Raw genomic sequence first — 25,702 nt, forward strand, 5'->3', positions numbered from 1 at the left:
ATACACTTCAAGATAAAAAAGAAGAAATAATTGCAAGTTTATTTCCTTAGATCTAATCTTGAACTTTCCCCTCAGGCTTTATACCTAAAGAGTTTTAAAGTTATTGGCATATATTTTCAGTGATATAAAAATTCATTATTTCATGTGATAATTTGAGAATATTTGAAAAGTAAGTTGTTTTTAAAGTATGAATGTTTTGCCTGCATGTTTCTGTACCACGTGTGTACCTAGTGCCCTTGGGCAGTTCAGGACTAGAGCTACAGAAGGTTGTGAGCCACCATGTTGATGCTGGAAATTGAACAACCAGTGCTCTTAACCACTAAGCTATCTCTCCAGCCAATGGGTGTTTAGTTTTGTTTTGAGACAGGGTATTGTATGTAACTCAGATTATCCTGGACTTTTCTTGCTTCCACTCCTAAGTGTTGGGATTTCAGGCAAGTCCCATCATACCAGGACTTGAAAGTAATTTTATGTTTGAAAGGCTTGTGTTTATTTCGCATAATATATTTTGCTGCCTTTGCAAACAACTGCAGTGTGCTGCATCATTTAGGTATGGAGTAAAGCTTCAAACCTCAATCCTTACTTTAATCACTGAAAACCGTGTGTGCTATCTTGGTGCCAGAGATGTCATTTGTAGATTGCTCTTTCCCAAGGCAGCAAATGACTTCATATGCCCAAGTTATCTCCTTTCTGGAAGAGATGCATTGTGTCAGCATGGTCACCATGTGTGGTAATTGATAACGTCTGTGCACATGGCTTGTTTCTGCTCTTGTCCGACACAGCTCTTCTGCCACCTATGATCACCATATGCTGCAGCTCTCCGGGCTAATGGAGTCGTTTCATCTTCCCTTCCAGTCACAAATGTTACTGTGGCTCAATTCCATCAGCTAAGAAGAAAGGATGTAGCGATATCTACGTGTAGAAAACAGTGTTTTAGCAACATCTAAGTATAGAAAATACCTTGCTTAGGACTTTTTGGATGTAGTTGCCTGTTCGATTTCCATTGAAGAAGCTGCTCTTGTTGAGGTTTTTGTTTGCTGTGTTTTAGTCCTAATGAATGCTGCGGAGTGATGGGCGTCTGCTGACCTAACTAGCACATGCTCAGTAGCATGAATTTTACATGTATTCGTTCCAAGTGAATATATAAAAGTATAGAAATTAGATGATAATGAAGGTAAAATTTTAATACCTCGTGTAGCATGAATTCTAATCGGTGTTATAAAAACCCGGAGCCAGATATTGGGGTAAATGCTAAAAAATCAGAGAGACAGAGGGGCCAGCCACAACTAACTCTTACCTTGCTAACTTTTTGGCCAAAAAAGGACTGAGCTCCTGTCTCTGCCCCACCTTATCACTTCCTCTCTCTCTGCCCAGCCCTGTCAGTCACTTCCTCTGTCCTGCGCCCCATGCTGGGATTAAAGGTGTGTGCCACCGCTGCCTGGCCTCTATGGTTAACTCCTGGGTAGCTCTGCACTCTGATCTCCAAGCAAGCTTTATTTGTTAGAGTAGAAACAAAATATCACCACAACCAAGAAGTACAAGATTTGTATAGTGAAAATTACTCAGAAAATATTGATGAAGATTTATTAGTAGTCAGTCCACTTTAGAAGAATCATTCATTATAAAAAGAATATGCCACATACCAACATTTATGGTATCAAATTTCCACTACCCTCTACCCTCTTCTGTAAGGATGTCCTAGTCCATATTTTGGTGGCTAGATAAAAAGAAAGCTTGTTATCTATAGGTAAAACTTAAAAAAAAAATGTTAGAACCTGCTTGGAGCACTTATTTGCTTTTAAAACTAGTAAAAATTTAGTTCATATGGCTTGTAGTAACAAATACACTTGGAGTGTATTTTAATTTTGGTATCTTTGGCCCATTCCTGCAAATGACTATATAGCCTGAAAGAGGAAAGGAATTAAAAATTATATAGCAATCATGTTATTTTTTGCAGCAACTGGGGATGACTTTTAAAATATAGCTATTGATTGAAGCTCCTGTTTGAAATAATTTTTTAATAATTTATTTTTATTGTATGTGCACTGATGTTTTGCCTGGATGTATGTCTGTGTGAGGATGTCAGATCCCGTGGAACTAGAGTTACAGACAGTTGTGAGCTGCCATGTGGGTGCTGGGAATTGAACTCAGATTCTCTGGAAGAGCAGTCAGTGCTCTTATCTGCTGAGCCATCTCTCCAATCCCTGAAGGAATTTCTACTGTACTCTGTTGTCAGATAATCTGTGGTACTCTACTATATGCTTTGATGATGACACTATCTTTTCTTTTAGATTAAAATATTTTAATTGGCCAGGTTTAGTGGAGCACATCTTTAATCCCAGCACTGGAGAGGCAGAAGCAGGTGGATCTCTGTGAGTTTGAGGCCAGCCTGGTCTATATAGTGAGTTCTGGGACCACCAGAGCTACATAGTGAGACCCTATCTCAAGAGCCCCCCCCAAAGTTTTAATTAAATGAATTTTAAAAATTTAAAGATTTTGAATTATGTATATGGGGGCTGGAGGTTCAGTGGTTGAGAGCAGGTGCCACTCTTTCAGTGTTTGTGTTAGCTAGTGTGTGTGCAGATGCTTATGGAGGGTAAGAGAGGGCGTTCAGTTCCCTAGTTGACGTTAGAGGTGATTGTGAGCTCCTTGACATGGGGCAGGAGATCAATCTCAAGTCCTCTTCAAGAGCAGAAATTGTTCTTAACTGCTGAGTCATTTCGCCAGCCCTACAAATTAATATATTTTTTTTGTGTGTGTGTGTTTTTGAGACTGGGTTTCCCTTTAGCTTTGGAGCCTGTCCTGGAAACTAGCTCTTATAGAACAGGCTGGCCTTGAACTCACCACCGCCTGGCATCACATTAATATTTTAAAGTTATTTACATATTATGCTTCAGTTACATTCTTAAATTTTATTGTACAAAAAACATTGCAGTTGGGAGGTGGTAGCACATGCCTTTAATCCTGGCACTTGGGAGGCAGAGGTAGACAGATCCCTGAGTTCGAGACCAGCCTGGTCTACAAGAGCTAGTTCCAGAACAGCTAGGGCTGTTAAACATAGAAAACCCTGTCTCAAAAAACCATTGCAAATTGAAAAGCAAAAACTTGGTTGTATAGTGATGGCCTATATACCTTTAATCTTAATCCCAACACTTGGGAAGCAGATGTAGGTGATCTTTGAGTTTGAAGCCAGCCTGATCTACCAATCGAGTTCCAGGACAGCCAGTGCTACACAGAGAAACCCTGTCTCTAAAACCAAAAACCCAATACCCAAACAAAAACAAAACTCTTCACACATTAAAATTAACCAGACCCTTAAACTATACAACTCAGTGACCTTCTCTGTACAGTTAGAGTAGCCATCCAGAATGGAAGCTGTGGAGCTTAACATTGGATTTTATATTTTCACTATAGAATTTAAATTGTATTTTATTCTTTTGGCTTTTCAAGACATGGTTTCGCTATGAAGCCCTGACTATCCTATAACTCACTCTGTAAAGCAGGCTGGCCTAAAACTTGGAGATCCCCCTGCCTCTGTTTCCCAAGTGCTGGAATTAAAGGTGTGTACCACCATCATCCGACTCTATAGAATTCATTTTTATGCAGTCTTTTGTTTTGGGGGGGGAGCAAATGCTCTAATCCACTAGGCCATCTCTCCAGCCCAAAATTCAGTTTTTAAAATAGGAAACATATATTTTAAAATAGGGAACATAGCAACATATGTTTGTTTTGTTTTGTTTTTTTTTGAGACAGGTTTCCCTGTGTAGCCCTGGCTGTCCTGGAACTTGTTGTGTACACCAGGCTGGCCTCGAACTCAGAGATCCACCCACCTATTTTAACTTAATATTCATCATTAGACCTAGCCTTAAGCATTTGCCTAAGCATTAACTTGTAGGCCACTAGATGTAAACTAAATACATTTATTTTATTGTTATGCTGTTTCCTTAACATATAAAACAACTTTGAAACATAAAACATGTTTTATTATTTGAGATATGATATTAGCACAAATCATTGACTTTAGGAATTAGAAATATAACAATAGGAATTTTTAGAAGCAGCGTTTCTATATTTCCCTATAAACAGACAAGATAGAACAAGATATTTTAGGGGGGCTGGAGAGATGGCTCAGAGGTTAAGAGCATTGCCTGTTCTTCCATAGGTCCTGAGTTCAATTCCCAGCAACCACATGGTGGCTCACAACCATCTGTAATGAGGTCTGGTGCCCTCTTCTGGCCTGCAGGCATACACACAGACAGAATATTGTATACATAATAAATAAATAAATATTTAAAAAAAAGAACAAGATATTTTAGAAAAGATAAAACATATACTCTAGATTTTCATAACTTAGAGGATATCAACTGGAGATAAATTAAGAAAGTACAGGTTTTTAAAATTACATGACTTAATCATTCATATAGCAAACATGATTTCAAACTAATGAAGTATCTTTAGAGTGTTTTTAAGTTTACAGAAAAGTTGAGATAGAGTTAGTATATGTACTGTAGTAATATGGAGCGGCGGCTGGGATGCGTCCCCAATACCCCAGCCGCCCGGCTCCGGCTAGCTTATGGCCCGAAATAATTACACAGACACTGTATTCATTTAAACACTGCTTTGGCCCTTAGCTCTAGCCCTTACTGGCTAATTCTCACATATTAATTTAGCCCATTTCTAATCATCTGTGTAGCGCCCCTAGGTGCGCTTACCGGGAAGATTCTAGCCTAAGTCCATCCTGGGTTGGAGCTTCATAGCGTGGGTCTTCCCTGGAGCGGGCAGCATGGCGTCTCTCTGAAGTGTCTGCTCCGGAGAGGAGAGCTGTGGAGTCTGACCTCACTTCCTCTTCCTCCCAGCCTTCCCTTCTGTTTACTCCACCCACCTAAGGGTGGGCCTATCAAATGGGCCTAGCAGTTTCTTTATTGCTTAAACAATGAAATCAACAGATCGATATATGACACTCCCACATCACTTCCCCTTTTTCTGTTTAAACAAAAAAAAAGGAAGGCTTTAACCTTAACATAGCAAAATTACATATAACAAAACAGTTATCAAGTAAAAGTTACATCAGAAACATTTATACATATAACAAAATTGACCGTAAATCTCTATCAATAAAGCAAAATCTATACTAATGCAAATTATTCATGTCTATATCATATCCCCCTTTAAATGTAAAAGAACATTTATAAACAATATTTTGGGAACATGGGCGCAGTTTTTTCTCTCCAAACTGCTTCCTGCTGAATGGGGGCGTCGTTAATCAGATTATTTAGGGTGTAACCTGTGTGCCAGGTTTATCTCAGTTGGCAGTTGAGCAAAGCAATTTTCTGAAGATGTTCACAGCAACCCTTCAGGAGGACGTGGTCCATCATACCAAATCGGAATAGAAGAAATGAACAGGGTCTCATCCTCTGTGAAAACAAAACAAGAAACTCTTTTCCAAAGTATCATATCCTTAGATCCAAATTCTGAAATCATAATACCCTTATATCCATTCTGGTTCCACTGGGCAGCCCATATAATGAAATGTCTCTCTGTACTTAGCTCCTTCACAGTCAAAAATTTTAAAGAAAACACAATGTACATAATCCAGACTCTCTGTGAATTTTCCATCTTTACGCGGCTTATTTTTACTTATATCTATAACTATCTGTACTCTGTCTCTTTAAAGACTTTACTTTTACTTTTTTCTTTTTAAACCATTAACTTTATTCTCTATATTCTTTTTCTTCTCTCTCCCAAGCCTACGTACATTCATCCAACAGTGTGACTCCTTTCGTGGTCTGAATCTGTCCTATTGTGAATCTGCAATTTTTTACTATCCAGGAGCACTTTTGATTTGCGCCTTTAAATCATTAGGCGCTTAAGAATCTAAGCTGAGACATTCCTAAGTTAACTTTTTGCTTTTTGAGCGCTTATATTTGACCTGGAATAACCCTGTAGACCAGGCTGTTTTTGAACTCTCAGAGATCCTCCTGTCTCTGCCTCCCAGGCATTGGGATTAAAGGTGTTTGCTACTATACCTTGAACTCACAGAGATCTGTTCGTCTCTGCCTTCTAGGCACTGTGATTAAAGGCGTGTGCTACCACGCCTTGAAGTCACAGAGTTCAATCTCCCTCTGCCTCCCAAGTGTTGGGATTAAAGGTGTGTATACACAACAACTCTCTTCCTTTTCTTTTTTACTTTAAGAACTTCAACTTTTAGCTTGCGTATATTTTTAACACACAGTAAATCATTTAAAATTTTTCTTTGTCTTTGACGCTCTCTTTACTGTATCTCTCTCTGTTTTTCTGACCACATGAGTCTTTAATTTACCAAGCAATATCAGTAGGACTAAAGGCGTGGCTTTGCCAGCTAGATCCAGTCCATTCCTTAGCTTTTCAGCCTCATGGCTGAGGTACTGGCTGCAAGGTCCCTGCCAGCCAGCGAGCTACAACAGACAACACTCAAATCCTCTCTCGGTAGCCAGCCCTCCTGCCTCAAACAGTCAGAGTTTGCCCTGGCAGGATGGCCCAAAAGCTGGCATTTTTAAACGGCACAGCTTTTTTCCTGCTATGGCTTAAAACCGAAAAGCATGCGTTCAGCTTTTCGTCAACACCGTTTAAGTGTTTCGTGGCAGGACCTCTTAATGAGCTGCAGGCTTTGCAGCTAAAGCCGAGTCAGGAAGCCTCTTGGGGCTACCAGGTAGGAGCGGCACTCAGCACTTTAATTCTGAGACTGAGCGTGCAGCACAGAAATTTTTTTCATCCAAGTTACATCCAAATCTGACATGCAGAGCACTGCGCAGTCTGAAAACACGTCCCTGAATGGCGGCAGGAATCCGCCATGCTCTTCCGCCTGCCTAAGCCTGATTCGGCCATCTGCCCAGGTGCAGGCGGGGAGCTCTGAGTCATCGTCAAGGTCTCAGAGCACTCTCCTTCCGATCCCAAGCGGGAACACAACATAAAGCCAGAGTTTGCACTGGCAGCACAGCCCCAGGAAGCCACGCTTTGAAATGACACAGCGTTTTTTCTGCTGCTGTTGCCGAATCAGGAAATCTCTCTACAGCACGCCACCAACAAACAGCAAAAATCTGTGTTAAACTCTCTCTTCATTATTTTTAAGCCTTCTCAGGTTTTTTAAGTGGGTTTAGTTAGCCACACGTCTGGGCGTCATCTGTAGTAATATGGAGCGGCGGCTGGGATGCGTCCCCAATACCCCAGCCGCCCGGCTCCGGCTAGCTTATGGCCCGAAATAATTACACAGACACTGTATTCATTTAAACACTGCTTTGGCCCTTAGCTCTAGCCCTTACTGGCTAATTCTCACATATTAATTTAGCCCATTTCTAATCATCTGTGTAGCGCCCCTAGGTGCGCTTACCGGGAAGATTCTAGCCTAAGTCCATCCTGGGTTGGAGCTTCATAGCGTGGGTCTTCCCTGGAGCGGGCAGCATGGCGTCTCTCTGAAGTGTCTGCTCCGGAGAGGAGAGCTGTGGAGTCTGACCTCACTTCCTCTTCCTCCCAGCCTTCCCTTCTGTTTACTCCACCCACCTAAGGGTGGGCCTATCAAATGGGCCTAGCAGTTTCTTTATTGCTTAAACAATGAAATCAACAGATCGATATATGACACTCCCACATCAATGTACTTTCTCTCCCCCCTCCCCGCCCATTTCTAACATCCTGGCATTTTACTGATAAACCAACACTGGTGTGTTAGTATTACTGACCAAAGTCCATATTTACATCCGTGCTCACGCATGCCTATTATATGGACTACTGACATGCATCCACCATTCAGAATTGTTTTCAAAAGCTCCCTTTACCCTGCATGTTGCATCCTTCCTATTCCCCCTGAGCTTTTGATAATCTATTCTTCTAATTTTAGGAAATAATCCATTGCTAACTTTGCTTCAAGTAAACTCTTCCAGTAGAATCTTCCAGACCTAAAATTGCTTTAATTTCAGTTTAATCCACTTTAAATTCTGTCCCATATAATCTTTTCATAGTTTAAAATTTTGTTACTGTATCTTTTAGCTAAAACAAATGCAGAAATTTGTTGGTACAGTGATAAAACAAAAAAACTATAAAGAATTTTTTTCTAATTTCTAAATGATTAGGAGTCTGGAAGCTGTCACCATCCTTATGAAGGGAAAATGGAAGCTGATGTTTTCAGAGCTCAGAGACACTGGTCACTGTCCACAGCCCGAAATCCAGTGGACAGTTAAGGGGAGCAAAGTCACAAAGGAGATAAAACAGGCTCGGGGCTGAGACAGGGAGAAGAAAGAAATGCTGGGGCTTTTTTGCTCTCCTCACTTACAGTTTCTTGTCAGCGCCTCCCACTAGGCAAATGACAACGGAAAGGTGACTGTCCCTGAAGCCCAGCAAAGGTTACCTGAACGGGTCAGCTCTGTGGCAATACAGAGTGAAACAAGGGAGGAAAAAGTGGACATGGTGGCAAAAAGGATAAGGTTTAACAATTAAGTCAATTCTTAAAAAAAAAATCAACTTTATTGATGTTTGATTTTTGTTCATTATGTTTATTTTAAATGCATGTTTAAGCCTTTTACATGCCAGGCAAATGCTCCACCACTGAGCTACATCCCTATTATCTTTAAAGTACACTTTGGTAATTTTATAACTCATGTAGTCACTCACTTAAAATAGAGAGCATTTTTGTTTGTTCTTCTGTTTTTGAGATTGTAGCTCTGGCTGTGCTGGAACTCATGGTAGGCCAGATTGGCTTTGAACTTGCAGAGACCTACCTGCCTCTGCCACCTGAGTGCTGAGACTGAAGGCGTGTGCTGCCACACTCAGTGATGGAGAACATGCTGATAAACTCACATTATTCTCTCTCGTTCCTTCCTGTTTTCTCATATTTGGCTACTTAAGCCTTTTTTGTTCATTTGATTGTTTTTCTTGAGATGTTCTGGCTATGTAGCCTCGACCTTAAACTTCTGATCCTCCTGTCTCAGCCTCCTGAATGCTGGTATTATAGATATGTACACACCTGGTTTAGTCTTGCCTGTTTTTTATTAGTATATCATATGGGTAAAATAATATATTCTTTTGTGCAACTGAAAATATTTCTATTTTACGTGTATCAGTGTTTTGCCTGGAGGTATGTATGGGCACCACGTGCATGTCTCATACTTGGAGAAGCAGAAGAGGGTGCCGAGTTTTTTGGAACTGGAGTTGTGGGAGGCTGTGAGCTGCTGTGTAGGTGCTGGGAATCAAAGTCATGTCTTCTGCAAGAGTAATAAGTACTCTCAACAGCTGAGCCATTTTTCCAGTCCCTCTTTTGTGCAGTATTTGGTTTTGGTATGTTTTAAATTTTTATTGTATGTATGTGTATGTGTTTGCCTGCATACATATATATGTACCAAGTATATGCCCAGTGCCCAAATAGGCCAGAGGAGGATATTGGATCCCCTAGAACTAGAGTTAACAGGCAGTTTTGAGCTTCCGTGTGGATGTTCTGAATTGAACTCAAGTCCTCTACAAGAGAAGCAAGTACTCTTAAACGCTGAGCCATATCTCCAGCCCTCTCAACATGTGTGGTTGTTTTCTTTTTTGTCTTGACATAGCAAGATCTCACATAGCCCAGGATGACCTTTAACTCACTTTTTACCAAGGCTTGGCTTCAACCTTTCCCCCTTTTATTTTCTGAAACAGAGTCTCACTATATACCCCTAGCTGTCCTGGAACTTTCTCTGTAGACCAGGCTGACCTTGAATTCACAGAGATCCACCTGCCTCTTCCTTTCTAGATCTGGGATTAAAGATGTGCATTGCCACATCTAGCTTAATTCTTAATCTTATCTTCTGAGTGCTGGGATTCTAGGCATATTCCATTCTTAGCCTAGTTCATCTACTTTTATTGACAAGTAGTAGTATTCTGTTGTATAAATATACAGCAGTTACCCATCTTACCTGTTCATGGATTTTTATATCACTCCCAGTGAACATTGATGTACAAGTTTTCGTGTTTGTGTTTATGACGAGTTATTTCTCTTGGGTAAATATCTGAGAAAATGTCTGGGTTATTCAAGAAGCTACTAAATTAAACGTTCTTACCCTTACAAATATTACTACAAAAAACCATGAAAGGACATGGTGCATTTCCTTCAACAAGATAAGGAAGTAGAAGAACATTTTCTTGTAAGAAAAGTATCTCAGAGCTCACTTCACATTTATATACATTATGCTTTTTCATAACTTGAATCTTTTTTTTTTTTTTTGGTTTTTCGAGACAGGGTTTCTCTGTGGCTTTGGAGCCTGTCCTGGAACTAGCTCTGTAGACCAGGCTGGTCTCAAACTCACAGAGATCTGCCTGCCTCTGCCTCCTGAGTGCTGGGATTAAATGTGTGCACCACCATTGCCCGGCCCATAACTTGAATCTTAATGAAAAATTTGTTACATATTTCAGCGAATCCTGAAATCATACTAAGTACTAATAACTAAATTTGTTGTTGAACACAATGGTAGTAAAGAATAGTCTTATGTTCTAGAGAAGATAACTACAAAGATAAAAATAAAGTACAAACTATGTTAAGAGCCAGGAGGGAATATCAGGTGGCCTGAGAAAAACCGATTGGGTGTAGAGCTCTGAGAGCCTAAGAATGTGTCGGGACTCATTCCATTTTCTCTTAAGCAAGAACTAAATAGAATGGGCGAGAGAGGTGTGAGGAGGAAGGAAGGCAAAGAGATGCAGAATAAGGACTAGAAGACTCGACGACGGCAAAACCACCTCCACGGCTGCCTTGGGATCCTGCTGCTGCTGGCAGCAGCCTCTGACAGCTCCTTTGCTAGAAGAATGCAATGGGATCCATATTGATCTTTGTAAAGGAGTATCTTTATTAAGACAAGCAAAGACGCCTCTCATTTCCAGTAACAGAGGTGTGGGCTTTTCCTTTTATTCTTAGAAGTAATGTTTTACCAACATATATCATTTCTCTCTGATGTGTGGGTTGAGTCATAAATTAATGTCACAAATGTCATCTAAATGAAGGAGGCAGCCCCATTATGAAGTAAGAAGATGTAACTTGACATGAATTGTTACCGTTGACAGCTGCACACTCCTGAGCTAAACGTCACCATGTTAAAATTGAGGATAGTAATAATTTGTTGGAATGTAAAATTGGGCATTTAAAGCTGCTGCAGCCTAAAAGGTTGTCACTCTTTCCTAGTTATTTATTTATTTTTATAATTAGACAAGATCTCACTACATAGCCCTGGCTGATCTGGAACTTTAGGCAGTCCGGGCAGGACTTGGACTCAGCACGCCACCTGCCTCTGCTGTCAGAGCACTGGAATTAAGGACTTGCTTCACCACACTCAGCTTTTTCTAGTTTTTCTGAAATGGCAGAGAACAGGTAGGTTGAATATGAAATTAGTTTTAAAGGCTCTTGGCATCCCACAGAGAAGTTGCTTTATACAGACTGAATCTTTCCATTTGTCTTAGGAAAAAAATAGAAAAAAACCCCCAATGCATTATTTACTATACACTTTCTATCATGTATTATTTAATCTTGACCTAAGAGAGAGAGCATAGAACTCTATTTTACATGATACCATTAGTAGGTCCAACCTACTTAATCTTAAAATAACAGTATCAGGTCAGGGATTTAAAAATACAGCATTATAGGAAAACAGTTGGCGAGAAGACACCCTCTTCTGCCATTAATAACTGACTGGAAATGGTATTTCAGCTCTTAAATTCAGCTGAAACCCAGAAACAACAAATGGAGAGGCTGGAGTGGATGATTTGTGAGTACGTGCTTTTCCGAGAGGAGAAAAATCACTATGTTTGTGCTGAATTACACGCTGCCATGGCCGTGTGCAGCAATGATGCTAACATCCATACAGCTGTGTAACACCAGTTCCCTGAGCACCCACCACCAACGCCAGCACCATGACGCCTGAAAATAACAGGTTTGTGCAGAGTTTGGTAAGAAAATTAGAATAATTTAAAGTCATTTCAGTTTTAGCCCAAGAAAGAAAAAAAAGAGACACAGGAGGTAGTGGGGAAGAACAAAATATAGACAATAATACAGCTTATATTCAAGGCTGTGATGTGCAGTATACAGAAATTAGGGAAGGAAGTTTAGTGTGATGGAAAACTTAGAAGTAAAATCTGCCATCTCAACCATGGGTTGAATCCTTGTTGCTTTGCTTGCTTCTGACCTTGAGCAAAGTCACTGTTTTTTAAGGCTTGATTCCTCATGTGTAAAACAGAATCATAACAGTAATATCCTTTAGGGCTGTGGTAAGGATTATAGAGATGAACACGTGTAAACTGCAAAGCCCTATATAAATAAGGCATTGTGTGGACACGAGGCACAGATATATTTTCATAGAGCGGAGCTAAGGGAAAAGATTGTGAAAGCTTTCGAGACTTAGATCTGGGTTCCAACACCAACGCCACTGCTGGGAAGTCTGGACTTTAAAGCGAGTAAATTACTACTTTATTTCTCACATTCATCTTTTTGAGAAATGGGGATACTTAGAATCAAATGAAGGAACCTAAGCAAAGGAAACTACCCTTTTAGGTGCCTATGCACACATCTCTATTTTCGAGGTGTATCCTCAGTAAAAAGACGTTTACTGTGTACTGTAGTATCAACGGATATGCTAAGGCAAGGAAGGAATCTGAAGTCAATACACTCCGAGTGGAACCAAGAAATGCTTTCGTTCACTCTTAGCATGAAACTGGGGTCTTCATCCAATAAGGACCATTCGAAGTTGGAGTGCAGGAGTCCAGTGTCCTTACCACTCCACAGACTCGACGGGAAGGACCCTGGAATTCTTAATTAGAACCGGTTGCCATGGCGACAGTCTCTAGGCAGCGTGGGCTGAGCTCTCGGTAGGGATTGCGGGTGGGCCGCCGCTGGACCCTGTGCGCGCGCCCGCCACCAACTTTCCCTCCAGACCGGAGAGGGGTGGCGCGCTCCGCCCCCGCCCCTGGGCCGCGCACGTCCGAGCTCGGTGGCGCGCACGCCTGCGGGAGCCCTCTCCAGGCAACCCAGTGCTGATCGCCGGTGCCGGTGCGGCCGTTCCCCCTCCGTAGCGGGAGGCGAGGCTACGAAGCAGCCCCCTCCTCCTCCTGGGCTCATCCTCCACCCCCTTCCCGGTGGACCTCAGGGCATGAGCAACGATGGCGGGCTGCATCCCTGAGGAGAAAACTTACCGGCGCTTCCTGGAGCTGTTCCTGGGCGAGTTCCGAGGACCGTGCGGCGGCGGAGAGCCAGAGCCCGAACCCGAATCCGAGCCTGAGCCCGAAGCGGAGCTGGTCACGGCTGAGGCGGCCGAGGCTTCGGGGGAAGAACCGGGGGAGGACGCTGCGACAGTAGCGGCGGCCGAGGAGGGGGAGCAGGACCAAGACCCCGAGCCCGAAGAGGAGGCGGTGGAGGAGGAGGAGGCGGCGGCCGAGGGCGAGGAGGAGGAGGAAGCGGCGGCCCCGGGGCACTCGGCCGTGCCGCCGCCGCCGCAGCCCCAGCTGCCGCCGCTGCCCCCGCTCCCGCGGCCGCTGTCGGAGCGCATCACCCGGGAGGAGGTGGAGGGCGAGAGCCTGGACCTGTGCCTGCAGCAGCTCTACAAATAGTTAAGTAACGGGGCTCGGCCGCGGGTGGGCCGCCGTCTCTGGGTCGCCAGCCTGGGTCACCGTCCCCGCCACCCGCGTCCCCGCGGGGCTCCCGGGCGGGGTCCCAGCGCCTGCACCCGGCCCCGCTTCTTCGGCTCTCTCGGCCAGCTTCTCAGCCACTTCGCACACCCTTCCCCGGCTCCTTCCTGAGAAGGTCTTCCCTCCCGTCTTGGGCTCCCCTTTCTTCCCAGCGCCCTTCTTCCTGGGGTTTCCTCCCACCTTCGTCTGCCTGCCCTTTCCCGGGCTGCGTTTCTTGTTGGGCGGCGGGGACGCGCGACTCCTTTATGGACTGTGAGGTGGAGGTGTCTTCCTGCGTAACCGCAACAAAGCTAATACCGTCCCGGTGTCCAAGAGTGGCCCAGACCCCTAGATTTTTCCGTCAGGTCCTCACGGTTGAAATGAAAAGCTCTGTAATGGCTTTCCTACGCGAGTGCCTAGTATCATACTTTATAGACATTTGACATGTCATAATTGAGAGGTGGGAAGGGATTGGGAAGGAATCCCTGCCTAAAGGTGAAAGGACGCGGTCGTAATTCATTAAAGTAGAAAAGTCAACTTGGTTTGATAAAATTGCAATTAAGTGCAGTATTTTCAGTCCATTAAGTAGATGGGGTGGGAGGTGGGGGGAAAGCAGATGGCTTAGCTACCCAGATGAAAGTCTAAAATAGAAAGGTCAAGGCTTTGCCTTTCATCCGAGTTTTGCTTTTTATGGGCTTGAAATAGAAGCGGTTTACAATTGCGTTTCTTTCCAAACGGAATTGTTCCAAAATAATGCCTCTGCACACTGGAAAGCCGGGAGTCTTTTGCCATTCAGCTAATAGTTGTAATGAAAGGTGTTACTCTGACCACCCAAAAAGTTTACTACTGCGAGTCACTACAGCTAAGTTCAGACCCACTTCCTGGATTTCTCCAAAGCTGAAAAGAAGGGCCTGGAAAAGAAAGCTGTTTTGTCGTCGGCTGACCTCGTAGACACCTGATCAAATCATTCTCCTGTTAAAAGCAGCTGCTCTTCAAAGTGAAAAAGCCACTGAGCAGATCAGATCTGTAGAATTGGACCATGTGGATGCCACACTTTATAAACCATCTGGCAATTAATTTTACAATAATGTTCGATTACCAAGGGAATAATGTGTTTTGGGGAAATGCAAAAATAAAATGGCGTGTAATACCACCACCCAGGGGTAAACAGCATTAACGGTTTAGAGTAGTTCTTTTGTAAACTGTTAAAGAAAAGGACCTACAAAATGCCGTTTTTTATACGCTATTCAAAGACACTCAAGTTTCTGCTTAAAATATAATGGAAATATTTACCAAACTGAAGGAATTTATCTCAGACTAGTACTATTTGGACAGTTTTAACCTTTACATATGCACCTCCAGAAGGGACACACTGGCTAAGCATTAGCGAATGCTCCCCTAGCCTGTCATTAATGTAGGACAGTCCTGAACATTTCAAGGCTTTTTAAATTGAGCTATACATGATGAGATGTACAAAATGAGATGGTAAGATGTGGGTGTTTTTTCTTAATGTGACTAGAAAACAAGATTAATTTTAATGTACGTATAAATTAGAAAAATGATTAAAATGATAAGGTGATCACCAATGGAGATCAGAAGCTTGTAATTGAGATAAAACTAGCAAAATTAAAGTTAGAAAGTATTATTTCCCCTTAAATCAGAGATTTTTCACATAAGATCAGACTTTGTACCATATTTTGTTCCGATGCTAGCAGAGATAAAATGGCTGGCTTGTTTGTGTAAAGTATCTTTAAGGTCCTTAGTGGGTTAAAAGTTTAAAATGTGTAATGACATTTTTAGGTTTTATTCTTTTTTTAAAAAAAGCTTAAGACTTAGTCACAAGAATCAGGACCAGCTGACTTTATTAAAGAGGCTCTTCATTTTACAGGTGAGATTACTATGCTGACTCTATTAAAGAGTTAGGTCATTTTCTATTCAGGCCCTTCGTTTTACAAGTGAGATTACTGCCTCTGTGCAGATATGGGAAAAAACAAGTCGTGTACAAATGATTTCAACAGTTTCCAGCTTAGTCACTGAGTCTCAAAACACCTTGACATAGTTGGGATGTTGACTTTTTAAATATCGGAGGAAGTTCTTAGAAATAATTCTTTTTTTTTAAGTATGTGTCCGTGTAGGGGTATGCATATGTGAGTACAGGTGCCAGGGGTCTAGAATCCTCCAGATTAGGCCAATAAGCATGAATTGCCTACATGTGGATGTTGGGAACCCGACTCCTGTCCTCTGAGAGAACAGGAAGTGCTCTTAACCACTGAGTCTTCTTTCCAGTCCCTAAAAAAAATTCTGACTGCAAATACTTAATGAAGACTTAAAAATATGTATTTTCTCAGCCAGGTGGTAGTGGTGGCATACACCTTTAACACAGCAGAGGCAGGCAATTTCTGTGAGCTAGAGGCCTGCTTGGTCACAGAGTGAGATCCAGGATAGCCCGAACACAGTGAAACACACACACACACACACACACACACACACACACACACACATACATACATACATACATACACACACACATATATTTTTTCCCCCTTTAACTTCTCAGAGCTGTTTCCCCCCCACCAGTTTTGGGAGCTGAGCCTCACTCAGGCCTTATGCATGCTCACCAAATGCTCCACCACTGAGCTATAACCTCAGCCCTAATTTGGTAATTTGGACTAGGTTAACCAATTTGATCATTAAGACTGTAGAAAAAAATTAACACTGAATTTGATACTAGTTTATGTCTAGTGTGTTTTCCTGTCAGTATTTGAGAAATCTATCTGCTACTAAGGGGATTGAAAGTCTCAAAGAAACAAACAAAAAACCCAGCTTCTACTCTGTTTTTTTCATTTTGTTGCTGTTGTTGTTTTGATACATCGTCTTAAAAGACAGCCCAGGCTGTTGTTCACCTCCTAATTTCACTGCCTCAGTTTCCCCAGATCAAGGATTACAGGTTTGTGTGACCATGTCTGGTTTGAAAATTTACCTTTTTTTGTTTGTTTGTTTGAGACACTGTGTAGTCGTGGCTGGCCTAGAATTCGCTATGTAGATCATCAGACTAGTCTCAAACTCATAGAGACCTGCTTGCCTCTGCCTCCATTTGCCACCATGCCTGGCTGAAATGTTGCTTTAAGAAGTGTAGTATAGGGCTGGAGAGATGGCTCAGGGGGTAAGGGTACTAGCTGCTCTTCCAGAGGTCCCGAGTTCAATTCCCAGCAACCACATGGTGGCTCACAACCATCTGTAATGTAATGAGACCTGGTGCCTTCCTTGCCAGCAGTACATTGTATGCTTAATAAATAAATAAATAAATAAATAAATAAATAAATAAATAAATAAATAAATCTTTAAAAAAAAAAGAAGTGTAGTATAGTAACACATTTCCCCAAAAATTTGGTTCTCTTGACTTTTAGAATAAGAACAGCAGCTATCTATCATTCCTAATCTTGTAAACTCAGAGCGACTTAAAAACAGTTATCTAGATTGCTCTTTGATAGTGGTGCACACCAGACACAGGAGGATCTCTGACTTCAAGTCCAGCCTCATCTACAGACTGAGTTAGGACAGCCTGGGCTACATAGAGAAACCCCAAAACAACAACAACACAGTTACATAGATAAGAAAAGAATGAAGGTTTAGGAACTTGAAAGTGTCTTAGAAGTTGTGAGGGTTCAGTGGTTAAGAGCACTTGCTGCTCTTGCAGATCGAAATTCGGTTCCCAGCACCCATATCCAGTGGCTCACAACTGCTGTAACTCCAGTTCCAGAGGATTCAGTGCCCTCTTCTCTCCTCTGTGGACACAAAACATCAATGTAGTATATATACACCTCACATACATAAAATAAAAGTGAGTACTTTTGGGGGGAGATTTGGGTTTTTTGCTCTGTAGCCTTGGCTGTCCTGAAGCTCACTATATAGACCAGGCTGGCTTTGAACTTCCAAAGATCTGCCTGCCTGGCTCGTAATTGCTGGACTTAACAGATAGGCTACCATCCTGGCTAGAAAGTTTTTAGAGTAATTCTTAGGATAAATTCTTACCTTTAAACTTCAACTTGGAAAATTTGTACATAGGTGTACTCTGCTATATACAAACAGCATGTAACATTTTGAAAGAACAATAATTTTAAAATGTCAACACCCCCTGCCCCACACACACCTTTGAAAAAGGTCTGTCCAAGTAGTGGGATTACAAGGTGTGCCTCCGTGCCTGGGTTCTTTGTTTCCTGGTAGGTATCTATTCTACCATTGAGCCGTATCTCCTGATCCTTTGATTCTCCAATAAAAAATTATAACTAATGTCATATTCAATTTGAATGTCAGAGTATGAGGTTACTTGTGTAGGTTAATGTCAGTACTGTGTACGGTACAATACAACAATATAATACAATACTAAGGATCAGCTTGTTTTGATCCATGAGAAACAAATATGCTGGTCTTATTTGAAAGCCGCGTGTTATCACATTTTCAAAGCAGTTGTTTTCTCGGTTATTCATTTCGGCTGGGACAGGCTTCCCAAGGCGGAGAGAGCTATCACAGCAGGCTGGCAAAGTTAAGTAGTTCCAGATGGTTTGCAGTAGCATCGAAGATAGCACATCAAGAATGGTTTGGAAAACAAAATCATTGGTTATAGACTCTAATAATCCAGTTATGTTGAATCATGAATGACATTGGAAGAGGTCATTCACCTTTGTTTCATTTTTGTGTATATACATGGGGAAGTACATGAATGAAAACTATATCACTCCCTTCAAATATTAAACATTTTCTTATAAAAAATAAGTGTTCACCAAAAAGTGGAGAAAGTTTACATAAACAAAAAGGGTAATATAAATACAGCTTAGTGTTAATCATAGTTCCCAAGTCTTTCTCTTAGCCTTTGAAGCTGCTGATTTGCTGTAAAATTTTAAATACCCCCCCCTTTTTTTTTTGAGACGTGGTTTCTCTGTAGCTTTGGAGCCTGTCCTGGAACTAGCTCTTGTAGACCAGTCTGACCTCAAATTTACAGAGATCTGCTTGCCTTTGCCTCCCGAGTGCTGGGATTAAAGGCGTGTGCCACCACCACCACCCAGCCTATCTTCTTAATATTGATGTTCTGTATTCGACCTTTTCAAGTCTTAATATTTTTCGTCGATATCGTTCACCCACATGATAGGCTGCTGTGGTTATGCTCATGGCTCCCAGCTCTGCCTCCAACCATGCTTTGACTGCTAATGGAACAACTTCTACCTAGATGTCTAAAAGGCTTCTCAGATTTAACGCCCAGCCTCCTCTTCCATCCCCAAAACAAAAACAGAACCTGGCACTCTGTGTTTTGTTTGTTTCATGTGTTGCTGGGGATCGCATAGGTTAGCGCTCTACCATTCTGCGTTGGCTCCAGCCTGAAGCCTGATGATCTTTGGAGTGAATCCATCCCTGGTTTCTCTTTTGACCCCTCACATTTGATTTGTCAATTTAGCCTTGGAAATATCTCATAAACATGTCTCTTCCTATTCACACTGTCCTTGTTGTCTCAGGTCCATTTTATTTACCCCTTTGTAGTCACTGTTACCACTCTAGGATTAGACTACATAGTTTTTCTTTCTTTTTAAAGTTTTATTTATTTTATGTGTATGTGTTCTTTGCCTACATATATATTGGTGCACCACATATATATTAGTGCATAGTTAACAGACAGTTGTGAGCCACCATGTGGGTGCTGGGAATCGAACCTGGGTCCTCTGGAAGAGCAGTCAGTGTTCTTAACTACCAAGTCATTTCTCCAGACTCAGATTATATAGATTTATATAGATATAGTATAAGTGCTTTACTAAAACATTTAAAAAATTAGTATATATGTGTATATATATAAATATTTACGTGTGTGTGCACGCTTGTACATGTGTGCGTGCTGTGGGAGTCAGTTATCTCCTATCATGTGAGTCCCAGGGACTGAACTCAGATCAGGTCATCAGATATGGCAGCAAGCTTCTGTATCCTCTGAGCCATCTTGCCAGCCACAGCTTAGACATTTTTACCCTTAATTGATGTTAACTAAACTGCAAGGTTAAGGGCATAGTCCTAAACTTCCAAGTCAATCCAAGCCTTCTGATCCCAACTGTAAAGACAGCGTTCTAACAAAGTTTAGAAGAAAGAGATCATATAAGACCGCCCTCATCTCTGAGACCAGCTGCAAGTTTGAGAGTTTCTTAAAACCAGTGAGGCTTTCCATCTTCCCTCATCGGCCTTAGCTCTGGAATCCCTCTCCGCTCTACCCGCGGTAGCAACCACACTCCAGCTATTGCAGACTACTAAGGGATTAGTGTGCATGTGTTATCCTCTCCTTAATGTCTGCGCATTTACAGTAGTGCCCCCCCCCCATGATGACACCTCATGCTCCAAGGCCAGTCTAATCTCTTGTGTATTGTGTAGGTGTCCATTTATTACCAGTTCCTTTAGGAAACCTGTCCTCATCATCCCCACATCTATATTGAACTGAGCGTCTCTTCTGTGTGCCCTTCCAGAGTACTCAGTGCACATTCCTTGTGCAAGCTCATGTTCCATTCATATCTTTTGAGAAACTAATGTTTATAATTCCACCATTCGGCCTTCACAGTTAGGTATACCTAAAATAATTCATGAGAATGAAGGAAAAAATGGCAAAATCTATGGTATGCAAAATGTGAAATTAAGCCAGGCATGGTGGTACATCCCAGCATTCTGAAGATGGAAGCTGGAGGATGCCCGTTTGAGGCCAGCCTGTGCTATAGGAAGTTTAAGGACACATACATAGCAAGACCACAAACTTCTAAAAAGCAGGAGCTGAGTATGAGGATGTAGCTGAGTGGTAATTACTTGTTTAGCATAGGAAGACATTGGATTCAATTCCCAGTAGTGCCAAGAAAAAAAATAAAGAAATGAGTGCTATTAATATTTGCTGTAATTATGGAGATTGGTAATTTTCTCTGAATGCAACTGATTTCACAGCAAACCTGAGAGCTGAGAGGTTGAACAATGGTGGATCTTCTCTAATTTTCAGGACATTTTAAACTGTGGTTCACCTGTGCTTGATTAAAGAGATTGAAGGATTTTATGTCCTGTATTAAATTTTTAGTTCTCATAAAATGGACAAATAATTAAATTTTTTTGCAACAATTAGGGGCTGGAGAAATGGCTTAGGTTGAGTGCTTGCTGCACAAGCATAAGGACCAGAGTCCAAATCCCAGCACTCCGTAACAAGACAGGTGCTCCGTAAATGCCTACAACGCCATCTCTGAGGGATTCGGTTCCTTCTTCTGGCTTCTGTGTACCCCACAACATGTGAATAAATAAATAATTTTTTGAAAGTCTAAGGTTGAACTTTGTAACACAAGAATAAAACATGTTATCCTTTTCTTAGTTACGTATACTTTTTCTAAAAAATAATGTGTTTCAGTAATTAACTAAAATTCAAGTTAAAGGATTATGTAATATTGGTATATAAGAAATGTATGTGTTGGGCATGGTGGCACATGCTTTTTTTTCTTCTTAAGTGTGTAGCCCAGGCTGACCTGGAACTTGTGATCCTCCTGCCTCTGTCTGCTTTAGCAAATTCTACTGGCATGCGCCACCACAATTGGCAGCAAATGCTTTTCATTCCAGTACTCAGGAGGCAGAGACAGATGGATCTCTGGGTTTGAGGCCAGCCTGGTCTACGGAGTGAGCTGCAGGATAGCCAGGGCTGTAGAGTAAGACCATGTCCCAAAGGGAAAAAAAATAGGGGGCAGGGTCAGCAGAGTGGCTCAGTGGTTAAACACTTGTGTAGCATGTGTAAGATTATCCCTAGCAATGCAGACAAAACAATGACAGGCATGGTCTGTAACCACAGCACTGAGGGGACTGAGGCAGAAGGATGATGAGTTTAGCTAAACTGGACTATAAAATACCAAGACCTTGTGCATTTGTTATTTTTCTCATCACTGACAAGATATCTGACAAAAGCAAGACAAGGGAAGGGAGGGTTTATTTTGGCTCATGGTTTAAGGATATAGTCTACAGTCATAGGGAAGATGTTGTCTACGATCATAGGGAAGATATCATTTACAGTAACAGGGAAGATATAGTCTACAGTCATAAAGAAGATGTCGTCTGTGGTCAGGGGAGATGTCATCTGTGGTCATAGGGGAGATGTCGTCTGTGGTCATAGGGGAGATGTCATCTGTGGTCATAGGGGAGATGTCGCCTACGGTCATAAAGAAGATGTCGTCTACGGTCATAGGGGAGATGTCATCTGTGGTCATATGGAAGATGTCGTCTGTGGTCATAGGGGAGATGTCGTCTGTGGTCATAGGGAAGATGTCATCTGTGGTCATAGGGAAGATGTCGTCTGTGGTCATAGGGAAGATGTCGTCTGTGGTCATAGGGGAGATGTCGTCTGTGGTCATAGGGGAGATGTCGTCTGTGGTCATAGGGGAGATGTCGTCTGTGGTCATAGGGGAGATGTCGTCTGTGGTCATAGGGGAGATGTCGCCTGTGGTCATAGGGGAGATGTCGTCTGTGGTCATAGGGGAGATGTCGCCTACGGTCATAGGGGAGATGTCGTCTGTGGTCATAGGGAAGATGTCGTCTGTGGTCATAGGGGAGATGTCGTCTGTGGTCATAGGGAGATGTCTTCTACGGTCATAGGGAAGATGTCATCTGTGGTCATAGGGGAGATGTCGTCTGTGGTCATAGGGGAGATGTCGTCTGTGGTCATAGGGAGATGTCTTCTACGGTCATAGGGAAGATGTCGTCTGTGGTCATAGGGGAGATGTCGTCTGTGGTCATAGGGGAGATGTCATCTGTGGTCATAGGGGAGATGTCGTCTGTGGTCATAGGGGAGATGTCGTCTGTGGTCATAGGGAGATGTCGTCTGTGGTCATAGGGGAGATGTCATCTGTGGTCATAGGGGAGATGTCATCTGTGGTCACAGGGGAGATGTCATCTGTGGTCACAGGGGAGATGTCGTCTGTGGTCATAGGGGAGATGTCGTCTGTGGTCATAGGGGAGATGTCGTCTGTGGTCATAGGGAAGATGTCGTCTGTGGTCATAGGGGAGATGTCGTCTGTGGTCATAGGGAGATGTCGTCTGTGGTCATAGGGAAGATGTCGTCTGTGGTCATAGAGGAGATGTCGTCTGTGGTCATAGGGGAGATGTCGCCTATGGTCATAGGGAAATGTAGTCTATAGTCACTGGGACAGGAGAATAAGGAAGCCAGTCACACTGCATCTCCTGTCAGGAAACCGAGGAAAATGATTGCTGGTGCCTTTCTTTCCCTTATTTATTCTGGGACTCCAGCCTATGAAATAGTGCTGTCCATAGTGGGTCTTCTGATCTCATTTAAACCAATCTAGAAACTCCCTCACAGACCCTGACCAGTTGACAGATTCACCATCATACCCTGTATCAAAATCTGCTGCCCCACCTTGTGTGTGTATCCCTACACATATATTTGAGTGTGTGTGTGTGTGTGTGTGTGTGTATGTGTATGACTTGTTGCTGAGACAAAATACTCAAGAGAAGCGACCTGGGAGAAAGGATTTATTTTAGTTTAGTTTCATGGAGGCATGGTGGATGGGATGTCATCTATGGTGGTAAGAGTTTTAGGTATGGTACGTTCTATCTGGACAAATCAGGAAATGAAAATGTTGGGCCAGAACTGGGGCTACCAATAACCATTTAAGCCCTGCTCCTACACCCCTGTGTCTTCCAACTAGGCCCCATTCCAAAAGGTTCCACAACCTCCCAAATAGCACTGCAGCTGGGGATCACGTATTCAAATGCATGAGCTTATGGTGCGCATTTTACATTCAAACCATAATTTTCTGTTCCTGTTCCCATAGGCTTGTGATCTATCTAGTAATGCAAAACATACTCAGTCCAACTTCATGATTTCCATAGTCTTACAGTTTCAACAGTGTTCATAAGTTCAAAGTCCCTCTAAGATGCAGGCAATATATAGTGTTCTCTCTCTCTCTCTCTCTCTCTCTCTCTCTCTGTATGTATGTATATCTATTCCAGCCTTAGCATATTAATTTTGCCTCATCTATATTTCACACACCTTCCCTTACCTCTCATCATGTTCTATATGATTTTTTAGTGAGTTTTTAGTAATTAACCTGAATTCTATTGAACATGTTATATATTCCAAACTTTGAGAACATTTTGATGATCATCCTTTGGATAAGTCTCTCATTTTCTTATTTTTTTTATTTCTTCTTCTTCTTCTTCTTCTTCTTCTTCTTCTTCTTCTTCTTCTTCTTCTTCTTCTTCTTCCTCTTCCTCTTCCTCTTCCTCTTCCTCTTCCTCCTCTTCCTCTTCCTCTTCCTCTTCTCCTCCTCCTCCTCTTCTTCTTCTGACACAAGGTTTCTCTGTATAGCCCTGGCTGTCCTAGAACTCCCTCTGTAGACCAGGTTAGCTTTGAACTCAGAGACCTGCCTGCCTCTGTGCTGGTGGCCAGTGACTCCCATAGCAAACTGTGTGCTTAGTTTAGACTCAATATTTTTTTTAAATGCTGGGGTTGGAGGCTTCACTCAGTGATAGAGTTTTATCTTCCATATATGGGACCCCTGAGTTCAATCCCCAGCACTGGAAAAAAATAGCACAACATAATAAGCACATAATCATGGAGTAATGTCTCATTCATGTTCCTAGGTTTCCGTGTTTAGAGCAGTGTATCTTTAGGGAGCCATTTCAGAAATTCTCTACACTACCATAGAGAAGCAAGATGGAACATTTTAATTATTTTGTTTAGAAATCTTTTAATTTCATTTCTAAATGAAAACAAAATGTTCTGCCTCCATTCCCACCAGCCTGGTCCAAGCTACCATTTGGCTACAAAGTACCAAACAATTTTCCATTCTTCAGAGGGTTGCTTTTCCGCCTGCTTAAGACAAATCTCAGTGTGTTCAACTTGTAGCAACATGTTTGGTGAGTCTGTAGGGCCCTGCCTAAGACTGCTCCTGGTTACCCCTCATCTAGTCTTACCTCAATTAACCTGTGTTCTTGGCCAGTAACTATGCACTAATTGCAATGATCTTTTTTTTTTTTTTTTTTTGGTTTTTCGAGACAGGGTTTCTCTGTGGTTTTGGAGCCTGTCCTGGAACTAGCTCTGTAGACCAGGCTGGTGCAATGATCTTGATTGAATTTGCAGACCCTGGATGCTCTTCTTGCTTCTTTACCTAATCAGCTTTTTCCCCCTAATTTCTCAACTCAGCTATTAGGCTTTATTCCAAATCTTTCTTCCCAGTAGAGTTATTCCTTTCTAGTGTAAAAGGATTACATTTATCTGTTTGTTATGTGTGTATATGTGTGAGCCTGTGTTTGGAGGTTACATGGAGGTCAGAGAATCATTTATGGTAGTCAGTTCTCAGCTTCCACCATGTGTGTTCCTGGGGTGGAGCTCTGGTCATTAGGTTGACAAGCACCCTTATTGCCTGAGCTTTCATCAGTACCTTTTTTTTCTTTTTAAAGACTATTACATTGTTACTGGCCTTACCTTGCTATGTAGCTGAGGATAATATTTAACCTTTGATCCTCGTGCCTCTACCACCTGAGTATTGGGATTACAGGCATGCACCACCACTCCTGGTTTTTGTGGTACTGGGGATTGAACTCAAAGCTCTGTTCACGTTAGGAAACCACTCTGCCAACTGAACTGTATCCCCAGCCCATGGACTCTGTGGTGGTTTTGGTTTTGTTGTTGTGCTTTGAGACAGCATCTCTGCTGTGGGATAATGCTCTTGTACCCTGTGAAGATTTGTCACCGTATTGGTTTACTAAAACGCTGATTGGCCAGTAGCCAGGCAGAAAGTATAGGTGGGGAGACCAGACTAGGAGAATTCTGGGAAGAGGAAAGGCAGAGATGAAGTCACCAGCCATTTGTGGAGGAAGCAAAATGAGAATGCCTTACTGAGCAAAGGTACCAAGCCACATGACTTGAATAGGCAAGAATTATGGGTTAATTTAAGTTGTAACAGGTAGTTAGTAATAGGCCAACCAGTTCATAATTAATATTAGCCTTTGTGTTATTTGGGACTGAATGGCTGTGGGACTGGGAGGGACAGAAACTTCC

General features: G+C 42.2%; 1 protein-coding gene across 1 annotated transcript in view; it reads left to right on the forward strand.

The window, feature by feature from the left end:
• The first annotated feature begins 13,001 nt into the window (after positions 1–13,001).
• Positions 13,002–25,702, forward strand: part of Ppm1e (protein phosphatase, Mg2+/Mn2+ dependent 1E) — a 136,750-nt gene continuing 124,049 nt past the window's right edge. The window contains exon 1 of the mRNA XM_075991205.1: positions 13,002–13,583. Within this exon, the coding sequence (XP_075847320.1) occupies positions 13,138–13,583 (446 nt within the window). The 5' untranslated portion in view covers positions 13,002–13,137. The remainder of the gene's footprint in view (positions 13,584–25,702) is intronic.

The sequence above is a fragment of the Microtus pennsylvanicus genome, chromosome 11 (genome assembly GCF_037038515.1).
Source record: "Microtus pennsylvanicus isolate mMicPen1 chromosome 11, mMicPen1.hap1, whole genome shotgun sequence".
Lineage (NCBI taxonomy): Eukaryota > Metazoa > Chordata > Mammalia > Rodentia > Cricetidae > Microtus > Microtus pennsylvanicus.